Here is a 13,186-nt window from a genome sequence, read left to right as displayed (position 1 = left end):
GTTCATTCCTGCCTGTGTGGTCACAGGTCCTGCCTGTGTGGAGTTTGCATGTTCTCCCCGTGCCTGCGTGGGTTTTCTCCGGGCACGCCGGTTTCCTCCCACATCCCAAAAACATGCATGGTAGGCTAATTGACAACTCTAAATTGCCCGTAGGTGTGAATGTGAGTGCGAATGGTTGTTTGTTTATACAGTATGTGGCCTGCGATTGGCTGGCAACCAGTTCAGGGTGTACCCCGCCTACTGCCCGTTGATAGCTGGGATAGGGTCCAGCACTCCCGTGACCCTAGTGAGGATAAGCGACTCAGAAGATGGATGACATGTGTGTGTGTGTGTGTGTATAGATATAATATGTACACGTACATGTGTGTGTGTGTGTGTGTGTGTGTTGGGGGCCAGATGGGCTGTGGTCCAGTGTTGTGCATCATTAAACACAGATGAAGGACAATACATAAGGCTGACCGCCCTCCGTCCTGGTCTCCATCCATCCATGTTGCTCCCTTTTCACCTGTCTCTCTCTTTCTCTAGCGCTCACGCCAAACTTTGGCTGCCATTTTGAAACACTAATGCTGTTATTATAATCCCTAATGCAACTTTATTAGGACCCTCTTTAATCGTTTTTCTCTCGCGCTCTCTTAGTGGTCAAAGTGCACAGAGGAAGGACCGTCATCATCACAAAAGATGAACTGGAAGGTGAGAATTATGTGTTATCATTACGGAGAATGTGTCGTTGAAATTATGTCATTAGGACTGCTGCAAAGCACACCATTAAAGCAGCACGTGGGCTCCCCGTACCCGTTGCTTGCGACCTAATACGTCTTCATATCATATTGGACAACGCGCCGCAGTAATTGATCGTTCCATTTCTCACAAGTGAAGACAATGAACAGTCCCCATTGGCGTCCTGTTAAATGCACATCATGGCTGCAGGCGCTGTAGATGTTGTGTAGCTCGTGAGAATGCATTCACGCTGTCTTTATCGCAGCGTCCTCCACACGCACATGTGAAGGTGAAAGCATGCACCAACTGCGTGTGCAGCTTCATTCATCACAGGCAAATTCTCTTTCAGGCTAATGAATTATTCATAAACTAGAATGGCACTCAGTGGAACAATCCTCATTTGGACCCAATTGCACACTACCTTCATACAGTATGCCACACGTTTGTGAGTAACAGTCTTACGAAAGAGTTTTAGCCACAACATGCACACATACATACACACACACGCCACATCTCAGTGCACAATTCAATCCCCAGTGGAACACCGTCATGATCCAGTAAGCACTAAGGAAGTATTATTTTTAAACTTGTATGACAACTGACAAAATATTAAATAATTTTTTGTTCTAAATATATAACCCCAATTCCAATGAAGTTGGGACGTTGTGGCTGGGCAGGTGGATCAGGAGCCATAAAAACAGGATACAATGATTTGCAAATCATGTTCAATCTATATTTCATTGAATACACAACAAATACAAGATATTTAATGTTCAAACTGATAAACTTAATTGTTTTTAGCAAATAATCATTAACCTGGAATTTTATGGCCGCAACACGTTCCAAAAAAGCTGGGACAGGGTCATGTTTACCACTGTGTTACATCACCTTTTCTTTTAACGACATTCAATAAACGTTTGGGAACTGAGGGCACTAATTGTTGAAGCTTTGTCGGTGGAATTCGTTCCCATTCTTGCTTGATCTACAGCTTCAGGTGTTCAACAGTCCGGGTTCCGCGTTGTCATATTTTACGCTTCATAATGCGCCACACATTTTCAATGGGAGACAGGTCTGGACTGCAGGCAGGCCAGTCTTGTACCCGCAGTCTTTTACTACAAAGCCACGCTGTTGTAACACGTGCAGAAGGTGGTTTGGCATTGTCTTGCTGAAATAAGCAGGGGCGTCCATGAAAAAGACATTGCTTGGATGGCAGCATATGTTTCTCCAAAACCTGTATGTACCTTTCAGCATTAATGGTGCCTTCACAGATGTGTAAGTTACCCATGCCAGTGGCACTAACACAGCCCCATACCATCACAGATGCTGGCTTTTGAACTTTGCATCCATAATAGTCCGGATGGTTCTTTTCCTCTTTGGCCCGGAGGACACGACGTCCACAATTTCCAAAAACAATTTGAAATGTGGATGCGTCGGACCACAGAACACTTTTCCACTTTGCATCAGTCCATCTTTGAGCGCTTGGGCCCAGAGGAGGAACATTGGCCTTAAACTGTTCGACTATTTTCTTACACACTTGTTCACAAAGAGGTGAACCTCTCCCTCGCCCCATCTTTGCTTGTGAATGACTGAGTAATTCAGGGAAGCTCCTTTTATACCAATCATGGCAGCCACCTGTTCCCAATTAGCCTGTTCCCCTGTGGGATGTCTCAAACAGGTGTTTGATGACCATTCCTCAACTTTCTCAGTCTTTTTTGCCACGTGTCCCAGCTTTTTTGGAATGTGTTGCAACCATAAAATTCAGAGTTAATGATTATTTGCTAAAAACAATAAAGTTTGAACATTAAATATCTTGTCTTTGTAGTGTATTCAATTAAATATAGGTTGAACATGATTTGCAAATCATTGTATTCTGTTTTTATTTATGTTTAACACAAAGTCCCCACTTCGTTGGAATTGGGGTTGTACATGTATATACAGTATACATATGTAACTTGACTAATGATCTTAAGCTCATCACGCAATTTACTTGTATATCAGATCAGTTTTCCCCATTGAAATCATTTGAAAGACGTTCTCTCTATTCCAGACAAATGTTATTTTTTCAAGGTGGTGTTTTAAAAAAACATAATTAAACATAATAAAAGAGAATGTAAAGAAATAAACTGTTTTTAGTAAGTGTGATTACGTAAAGTTGATACGCAACTGTATTATTTGTGTGTAGGGTGAAGAAGAAGCTGGGTTGTCACGAAATTTTGTCTCGCAACAAATAGCAAAAAAAAAACTGTCATATACTGCCCTGCAATCCCTTTATAGTAGCCTGGAGGGCGCTTTGTGTCCTCTCTCTCTCCCCCCTCCCCTCTCTGTTTTTGGCACCTGTCTCAAATCAGCCTCATCACCACCGGTATTTCAGCCTGCCTGTTCCAGGAAATCCTTGCCAAAGTATTGCAGCTACTTCCAGTGGTACCACGGCCCACTTATGTCCAGCTACACTGTTCCTCGCTTCACTTTTTTGACTCCTGTCTCTCTCCTCGTTTCCAGTATTTCCCCGTGTTCCTGATCCACATCATTCCTGCCGCCAAGCCAGCCGCCTGTCCTCTCCACTGTCCGCCACCTGTCCACGCCACTGCCTGCCAACGGACCCAGGACCACCTCCATTACCTTATTCAATAAACGGTTTATCACTAACCATCTGCCTCCGCCTGCTCTTGGGTCCAGCTACTCCCCACAGGTGACACAAACAAACAAACAAACAGACTAGGAGGTTGTTCGTACCTCGAAAAACTCATACTGGTAAATTGCGGCACTCGTAAGATAAGGCACCATGGTATATAAAATATTTTTAAAAATACAAGATTGATCCACCAAATATAATTGTGATTATAAGTAACAGGGCGGCACGGTGGAAGACTGGTTAGCACATCTGCCTCACAGTTCTGAGGACGGGTTCAAATCTCGGCCCCGCCTGTGTGGAGTTTGCATCTTCTCCCCGTGTCTGCGTGGGTTTTCTCCGGGCACTCCGGTTTCCTCCCACATCCCAAAAACATGCATGGTAGGTTGATTGGAGACTCTAAATTGCCCGTAGGTGTGAATGTGTGTGCGATTGGCTGGCGACCAGTTCAGGGTGTACCCCGCCTCTCGCCCGAAGATAGCTGGGATAGGCTTCAGCACGCCCGCGACACTTGTGAGGATAAAGCGGTACAGAAAATGGATGGATGGATATCAGTAACAGGCATTATCAACTAGCTTACTAAGCTTGAAAAAGCAATCCAGGGTGGTGTAATCAGTCCAGAATTTTTTTCTTCCCTCCGGATATGCAGTTTGTAATCAAAACTCATTAACATTATGGATTGTTTTTATGTTTTAATATTATACTGATTAACTTATTTTTTATACTTGTAGACCAGCAAGACATAACGGATTATGTTCGACCTTACAGCTTCCGCTGTATCACAATATTGCGTTTCAGTTGTATTTAAGTTTATGTATCTATTAGGGGTGCAACAGTATTTGTATTCGTTCCGAACCGTTAGGGTACAGACGTCACGGTTTGGTGCATGCAGTCACTCGATGAATATTCCTGAGTTTATTGCAGTATCTGTACTTCTGTCTCTGTTTATACAGACCAGCAGAGACAGTAACAACAGAAATGGCAGAGGAATGCCAGCTTTTACAGACAGTGCCTTACTCATGGTCCTAGAATGTTGTAGGGGGTCCTCAATGAGAATGGGCGCTGTCGCCTTGGAAGAGTGACCCACGCCGGCTCGGTTGACGGCCCGAACTCTGAACTGGTATCTGGCTCCTTCTTTCAGCCCAAACACCGGGTAGTGACAAGCTTTCTGAGGGTGCACGTTACAGCGCACCCACTGGCCCTGACTGAGGTCACACCTGTAAAAGACAGAGGGACAGATTAATGGCTCGCTGCAAACATAAAAGAGCACATCACTTTCAGAGTTTCACTTTATAACCCAGTGGCAAGGCTGCACAACAAATCTAAAGCGGTAAACACCGCGGTAAAGACCCGTAATAACTACCGTAAGTTGTTCAAACAAAGGGCCTACCAAACACATTAAAAACTTATTTCCAAAGATAAATGTGGGGCCATGATAAGGAAACTTTTATAACAATTTGTTGCCCCATTCGGGAAAACAAGGACAGATGAGCAGCGTTTGCACTCATGATAAGGCTGTTGCTAAGGAACTGGAGCGCTACGTTGTCCTCTCGCAACCTGAAAACAGTAATGTTTAGGAATGCAACAGCCCGCTCCAATTAAAAGAGATAAAACACAAACATACACAGTCCCATCATCATGCACAGACGAATGAGGGGATTTGCAGAACACTAAAAATAAAAACAACATACAAAGGCAAGTTACAAAGCAAGAGTGGATTTAAGACAAGACCAAATGCACCAAACGAACCTGCCTGATCGGTGTGCTCGTATTGTAGGAGCAGCGCCTGTTTCTCCAGCGGGAGTCTTTGATTCCGGTGTTCGCGGGATGTCGAGGGCTGATAATTATCTCTCGTACCATTCATCTCGTGAGAACTATCGCACCTGCTGCCCAGCTGCCATTAATCAATTTCCCCGAGAGCGATGAGGTTCCCACATTAGAGTCTTGCTTTTGTTAACTTGTAACACAGGGAATCTCTGGAAATACATACTAAATATATCTTTTTTAATATCTTCAGAATGGTGATGGATTTGTCTTATGTAGGTGGATAGCAATAGCTACAATCTGAGACTTGGATATTTAAGGAAGGCAAAACAATAAAGCAATGAAAACAACAATGGAACCATTTGGTAGTGTTAAAGGACTTTGTGTCTGAATGACCTTGGAATAACACTTTGCCAGAGGTGGACCGCAAGCCAGAAAACACACTTTCTCTTTAAGCCGACTTTCTCCAGGCTCGCTGCCCTGTGTTTAAGGCACTGATGTGGGATGTAAGGGTTGAAGTCGGCTGGTACATTTTGCCGGATTCCGAGGTAGGGTCACAGGTGGAACAGAGGCGTTTGAAGAAACTGTGAAGTTCAACACCTGAAAGTCACTGCCCAAAAAAGTAGTGTACAAAGTAACTTTCGCTGTCACACCAATGTTGGCATGCATGCAATTATGTGAACGCGTCAAGCCGCAACAGCTGTGTCAATATGTTTCGGCAAGTCCTGTCAGAAAGGGAGAGGGGAATAAAGGTTGGCTACATTGGACTGAAAACGCAACATTTTTTAAATGGTAATCTTTGAAAAATAATGGTGTGATCGTTCCCTTCTAAATGCATGTGAACAGAATATAATATTGGTATATTGGTAATAATAATATTGGTGCAACACAGAACTGTTTATGCAGATCAAGATAATGAGCTCCTTGTTTTTGTTGATCAGAAACAAAGAAACAAAAGGTCCCTTATTTGTTAGATTGTTTTCATCTAAACCTAACCCAACCTAACCTAACCTAAGGCGCGCTGTACAGAGAGCGACACGGTTGAACCTGACTGAACTGTAGTACAGTGTAGGCTACGGGGTTCGGCAACTAGTTTTTATAAGTGGCCAACCGTCGGCCACGGGTTTTGCTGCGGTTCACCATTTGCAACCACTAAATGGCGTCATAACGTCGCAGATGTAACAGCCAATCAAAATGCGTATGAGCTTTCAAACACACAAAAAAATTGTTACTGGGTACTAACTGTAAGCGATACCCAGCCGGCCGTCTCAGCATCGCCAAGCCGTACCAATACAGAAAATATATGTTGTGTTTGACAATAATACCGAACTATATTAAGAATTTCATACGTTCCGACGACAAGAAAGCCTGTCGCCGAAATGCACAGGTGCAGTCAGCGTTTTAAAATATCCACACGGTTTCCTTTATTCTTGTCCGTTTCCTCTCTTTTTAGCAATCTGCTTTTTGACAATTGCGCCATATTTTCGTGGTTCAATAAAAAAAGACAAAAAAATAAAATACAGTACAGTATACTGTAGTGTGAGTCGCCAGCTGTAATTTTATCGCAATGGTCCAATTTAGTCGCCACTTCAGGTTAAAAAAACAAGACATGTTTACGACATTTGTTCTTACCTCTCGATGTAATAGCCCTCCACAGGTGACGATCCATCAGCACTGGGTGGCTGCCAGGTCAGAAAGACGTAGTCCTTGTTGACATCAGATACCTGGACCAACAAGGGAGACGCAGGACCTCCGACCACTGTGGCGGATGCATCTGGGTTACATATGATAAGATAATAATCTAGTAAGAATGAGAGTATTGCTAAAGAAAAGGCATATGGGTAACGGAAGAGGACATAAATGGCAACCCATGTTATGTTACAAATTATATTAACACAGCTGGTAGATTGGACGAGAGAGAAATTTTTTTAGTGTTCCTCATTTAGGCATTGCGGACTGAAGTAATGGAATCTGACATGCTCCAAAACATTGTCTTGAGGCTTGGAGGGATAATATTTTCTTCTCCACCAATAAAATTCATCTAACACATCTTCCCGTTTATTTTCCTCCGGCTCCCATGTTTGTTTTTGGTCTCACGAACCTTCTATTTGTAATGCAAATGTGACTGCTGAATGGAGGCACTCACTTCAGATTGACTAATTAGTACCTCCAGCTCTTGCAAAGAACAGGCTTCATAACAAGGGAGACAGAGAGACTGGAGCCACATTTTCAGCATTTGAGGCGTCATTTGGGAGCTGTTGCTTGTCCTTTTCTCACCAATTGCTTTGCTCTCTGAGTAAAAAGGTACCAGACATGTTTTGATGTGAACGCTGCTATGAATGGATTGTTGGCAAAAAGTACAAGGCTTTCGAAAAAAAAATATATATAGTTGCAGTCCCCCCAAAAAGTTAAAAAGCCTGACTGATGGTGCAATTTCCCCATCTGAATGAATGTGCCGGCAGGAAATTAAAGCAAAACCAAATTCTGGTGGATAAACAAACTATTTGAGTGTAAAACACAATTTGCGGGAGGCGAGAAATAGTACACCCTGATATTTTGCATGCAAACACATATTTAAGTATGCAATACACGAGGTAGAGTGTGTGGGTAAGTGTTTTGAGAATGAGCTAATGCGATGTGACAACTATTTGGCCTCACATGAGGCAGCAGAGGAGTCCATACGATATGACCGCCTGCACCTTTGAGGCAGCCGAGACTCATTCACGAGCACATTTGTAAATACATTGCCAGTGATTTGGCTTTCACGGCTCGATCAATATCAAACGACGACCTTCACAAAGTGCCCCACTGTTGGGCTTTTATTCTTGACATGACCCAGTATCAATATTATGATTAGCATGATACGACACAAAGGTAATCAAACCTCAACCCCAGCTCCAGGCTAACAATACAATAGCGAAAGAATTGTCAATGGTTGATATATATTAAAAAAACATTTAATCAATTTCTGCATAAAAAGCCAGGAAAAAAAACAGTATGTGATGATCCTTTGGGCTGGTTGCTCGTTGTTTTGCTAATTGCCAAGTCAAAATGGCACTTCAATGATGTCATTTCTTCAAATTACAAGTCAGGAATATTATTTATTTATTTGACTCTCGCGTGCTGCCTAGATTCGTGAAGAGTATTATACTTTGAAACCACCCGTCAACAGCAGTAAAACCAATGTTTGTGCAGGTTAGAACAAGCACTGCACACATAATAACGTTCGTATGATAACTCTAGCATAACTGGAAAGGAGTCCGGCCAGAGACAGCTACACTGTAATTTTACAACAACATTACGAAAGACGAAGAAACCACGCAACACAATCCAGTTTTTCCAGTTCGCTGGTTCACCAATATTACAAACCATTATTTTAAAATAACATTATGACCTAATATTATCGAGTTAAGAGATAAAGGACAAACACAAACAATAACAGCCAGCCTGGTTGTCTAGGGCCTCAATCTACGATGACATTATGACACAGCTTCATATAAACTTCCTTTTTGCATGAGGTTTGAACAAGCGCTGCACACATTAGTTATATTAGCTTGCTAGCTCTAACACAACCGTAGACGAGTCCAGGCATAGACCACTAGACTGCAAATTTACAACATTACGGCATATTGTTGCATAAAAAGACCAGGAAACCATTGAAACAGACTCCAACAGATGTCCGGGCTTGTGCGGCAAAATTATAGACATCTAGACTATAATTTTATGAGAACTTTACAACATATTGTAGTGTCTAAAGGCTAAGAAAGCATGTAAACTCAATCCAAGAGGTTTCTGGGCTGATTCGCTAGCATTTTAGACAGCTAGCTACAATAACATTATGATATACTGTTGCGTAAAAAGACAAAGGAAACCCCGAAACCCAATTCTAGAGCAGAGATGTCAAATATTAAGGATCGTTTGTATTTGGTTAGGGAAATCACTGAATGCAAATGTGTAACTCTGACTGTTGTGGATATTTAAAAAAAAGAAAGAAAAAAAACATGGGTCAAATTACTCAAACAGGGTGAAAACGAGCAAAAATGTTTGGTAGATAATTGCCATATACTGTATGTTTGACAACAAATCAATTGCAGATGCGCCGCTGTGCGTGCTCATTCTGGCGTTCTCTCACAGTTCATTTCCGTTCATAGAGTGGTCACCGCTACCGAGGAGTTTAGTTTTCCCTCCGCTTAAAAACTCTTCAATTCGGCACAGAGTCGGGGGATTCACAGGCTTTCCCAGCTGCGGAGAGTGAAGCGGCCTCGGCAAGTCCCTCATACCTAAATGGGGAAGAGAAGCCTCGATGCTGGATGTTGGGGTAGCCCACCTCTGTGCAGACTGCAGTGGCCAGGCCCCCGCTTGGCGCCACATTGAAGCATATTACCGCAAAGTTAAGATGACGTGTCGATGGTCAATGTGTCCTGCAATTCACATTAGTTCTCACAGATACTAGCTGTGTTCTTCACCAATGCACGAGCTGCTAAGCCCACTTTGGTTGTCTGGCCAGCTGGACCAAGGAACCACAATAGTCATGCATTGTAGGGTCCTCACCTTCGACGTAGACATAGGCACTTGATTCCAGGATTCCATCCCAGGTCTTCAGACGGACTGTGTAAACTCCTTCATGTTCCTTGTATACAGCACTTAGTGTAATGGAGGCTGTGTTGTTTGTTGTCTTCATGTCCACAGCGCAAGACTGGAGCAGCTGTGTCCCTGAAACAACGCCAACAACTGATGCTTAGTTCGCGATCTAAAGGGTTCAGCTCAGTCTAGGGGCTTACCATCTCTGAACCAGGTGACGTCCCGCTGGAAGGGCAGCAGAGTCGAGGTGAATGAACAGTTCAGTGTGAGACTGTCGCCTTCTTTCACCCAGGTTGGCGGAAAAGTGGTAGCAAAGCTGGCTTGCTGCGAGGCTGGAAGGAGGAGTAAAAACCTTGTTTCCACCAACAGAAATGGGTGACCATGGTGCAGTTCGTACCGGTAATGTCTGATCAGGCTAGGCAGGATGGCACCAGCTTTGGTATCGAAATACTTCTATTGTACCACGGAAGAAGGTAGACTATTGTTGTTGACCAACAAATGGACAGCAGTGTATCTCACAAACCAACACCTGCCATTGTGACCCAACGAAGGGGTACTGAAAAGTGTATGTGTCAGGTATTTGGGGATTGTTAACAACTGAAACTCCATAAAATGCATACCAAACTAAACTGTAGTGCTTGAAGTAAGCAGGGCAAAATGTAGTCTGTGGAGATTCAATCTGAATCTGCGGGATATAGGCGCTCAGAACAGTAGGAAAAAGGTCCCATGATATTATTTAACTGTGACTGGGGGGGGACTTTATTCTTTAGCAGCAACATTTGTGATGTTAAGATGAAAGTCATATTAAAACCAAAAATCTTGGATGATAGTTAAGATCAGCTTGGTGTCACATATACTTCCTTTCCCATCAGGGTGTTAAGAACGAGGTGGAAAGGCTGTGGATATGTTTCAGACTGTGGGGAGGTCGGAAAGTGTATCCTGCTTGAAATTCAGGCAGTTTGCTGTTAAAACAGTCCATATAAATGTAAGAGAAAAACAAAAAACAAAAACAAAAAAACAGGGCCCACAATTGCAACAAGCTATCCCTTGCTTTGTTTGCGTATAGATCATTTAACTGTCAGCAGTCATGTTTGGTAAAATCCATTTTATATTAGCAATATCGGTGGCACGGTGGACGACTGGTTAGAGCGTCAGCCTCACAGTTCTGAGGACCCAGGTTCAATCCCCGGCCCCGCCTGTGTGGAGTTTGCATGTTCTCCCCGTGCCTGCGTGGGTTTTCTCCGGGCACTCCGGTTTCATCCCACATCCCAAAAACATGCATGAATTGGAGACTCTAAATTGCCTGTAGGCATGACTGTGAGTGCGAATGGTTGTTTGTTCCTATGTGCCCTGCGATTGGCTGGCAACCAGTTCAGGGTGTACCCCGCCTCCTGCCCAATGACAGGTGGGATAGGCTCCAGCACCCCCGCGACCCTTGTGAGGAGAAGCGGCTCAGAAAATGGATGGCTGGATGGATTAGCATATCAGCAATTTTATATTAGCAATATCAGAAATTTTGCGGAACAAACAAATACAGATAAACATAATTAGTGTAGTCTTATCTTCAGGCATTGTTTCAAATGATGCCTTCCGACTGTTGGTGGTTCCGACTTGTGAGTCAGAAACTACCAACATTTTGGAGCATTTCTGTGTTAAATCAATTTTTTTAAAAACAGATACACAAGTCCTAATTTCGAGTTGTGCGCCTTTCAGTGTAGTACCACAATGTGCCACAGCACGTCGAGCAGGCCTGAGCTCTCCTGGAAAAGATACAGTGTAATTAAGAGCAAGAATATGAGGCAGAAAAGTAATAGTCGTTGCCACGGAGCAGAAGAGTATAGGTCTGTGAGTCGCTATTGTTGTATGCTCTGTTTTTATATGTTGCTACTCTATGTGTTAAAGTAGCAGTTGGTTGTTGATTCAAACTTTGCTGATCAATTGCTAAAAATGTTACAATGACCAGAAAATCTGTTAATTTCTGTTAGCCAATTAATGGCGTTTCATGTTAGGATTAAGCTAGCGGACTTTCGTTCGACAAAATTATATGGTTACATTTTGGTGTTTAAATACCCATCCATCCATTTTCTGAGCCGGTTCTCCTCACTAGGGTCGCGGGCGTGCTGGAGCCTATCCCAGCTGTCATCGGGCAGAAGGCGGGGTACAACCTGAACTGGTTGCCAGCCAATCGCAGGGCACATACAAACAAACAACCATTCGCACTCACAGTCACACCTACGGGGAATTTTTTAGAGTCTCCAATTAATGCATGTTTTCGGGATGTGGGAGGAAACCGGAGTGCCCGGAGAAAACCCACGCAGGCACGGGGAGAACATGCAAACTCCACACAGGCGGGGCCGGGGATTGAACCCGGGTCCTCAGAACTGTGAGGCTGACGCTCTAACCAGTCGTCCACCGTGCCGCCGAGTGTTTAAATTTAAAATGTCGAATTCTTTGTTGTTTTATGTGTCAATTTTGCAGTAAATTTGCTTGCAGCAAGCACGATTTGCCGCTTACATGGAGAACGGCGAGTGAGAAAGTGAGAACAGACTCTGTGTTGTACTTTACAAAGTGTGTTTTAATACATTTAACTGTGTTTTGATATGTTTAAATGTGTTCAAAATGTGTGGGAGGGGTAAAACTATTTAGAAAAAATATGGTCTCTATATCACAGTTTTAAATGGGAGTTCACTATATTGTCGTCTGAGATCAGAGATTTTTGAATTCCCATTTTTCTGGAACAGCGCCTATGAAGTGAAATCCTTCTTATACACAGGGACAGGAACACAGATACAGGGAGGAGATGAGTGAGGCATTCCCTCAGGGAAAGCACTATGCAAAAGCCAAAGTTGTGACGGCTTGCGAATAGTGAACAATTCCTGACAAGCTACTACTTCAGCTAGAACTTGTCAAAAGCACTGAGGCAAAACTATCCCACAATTGTCAAAGCCCCGCCAATAGAATGAATCTGAGAAAATGTGGCATAATTTATTTGTGTACTCCACAATTGCAAGGATGTACGCTGTTTTAATAATCACCCCAGTTGGATCCTCGCTTGCCACCATTCAAAGGCTCAACCTTTCCCTCGCCGCTAGGATAAATGTGCCGCCATTGCGCTTTTGTTGATTGAGTGATTCCCCTTTGCAAGCTGTGATTGTTTCCATATGAGATACTAAAGTAGAAGTAACATTGTTTCGTAACATGCTGACAAAGCTCCATTCAAAGCTCCATAAGAGCAGATTTTATTTCTGTTGCAGTGATGTTGACATACAGTAAGTAATAGAAACGATGTTTGAAACATCAAACAATTTACTTCAACCGTGTGCGTGAATAGGGAATACCTTTACAATTTCGGTGCACCTGACTTAAGCAATCACGTTAAGGTACGACAAAAGACCCAGAAAAAGGCCCAGCACATTCAGGAGTGCAACCAATCAAAAATCATTCAGTGCAAATAATCAAAAATCATTCTGAACGCACCGACTTTGCTTTGTTTTA

General features: G+C 43.2%; 1 protein-coding gene across 1 annotated transcript in view; it reads right to left on the bottom strand.

Moving 5' to 3' along the window:
* Positions 1–13,186, bottom strand: part of myom3 (myomesin 3) — a 74,728-nt gene that overhangs the window by 34,254 nt on the left and 27,288 nt on the right. Inside the window, exons 10-13 of the mRNA XM_061674637.1 lie at positions 9,892–10,023; positions 9,662–9,823; positions 6,743–6,884; positions 4,364–4,563 (exon numbers count right to left, since the gene is read on the bottom strand). Coding sequence (XP_061530621.1) covers positions 4,364–4,563; positions 6,743–6,884; positions 9,662–9,823; positions 9,892–10,023 — 636 coding nt within the window. The remainder of the gene's footprint in view (positions 1–4,363; positions 4,564–6,742; positions 6,885–9,661; positions 9,824–9,891; positions 10,024–13,186) is intronic.

This window comes from Phycodurus eques, chromosome 4 (assembly GCF_024500275.1).
Source record: "Phycodurus eques isolate BA_2022a chromosome 4, UOR_Pequ_1.1, whole genome shotgun sequence".
Taxonomy (NCBI): domain Eukaryota; kingdom Metazoa; phylum Chordata; class Actinopteri; order Syngnathiformes; family Syngnathidae; genus Phycodurus; species Phycodurus eques.
The sequence above is the reverse complement of the archived record's forward strand: the minus strand, read 5'-3'. Positions and strand labels throughout refer to the sequence as shown.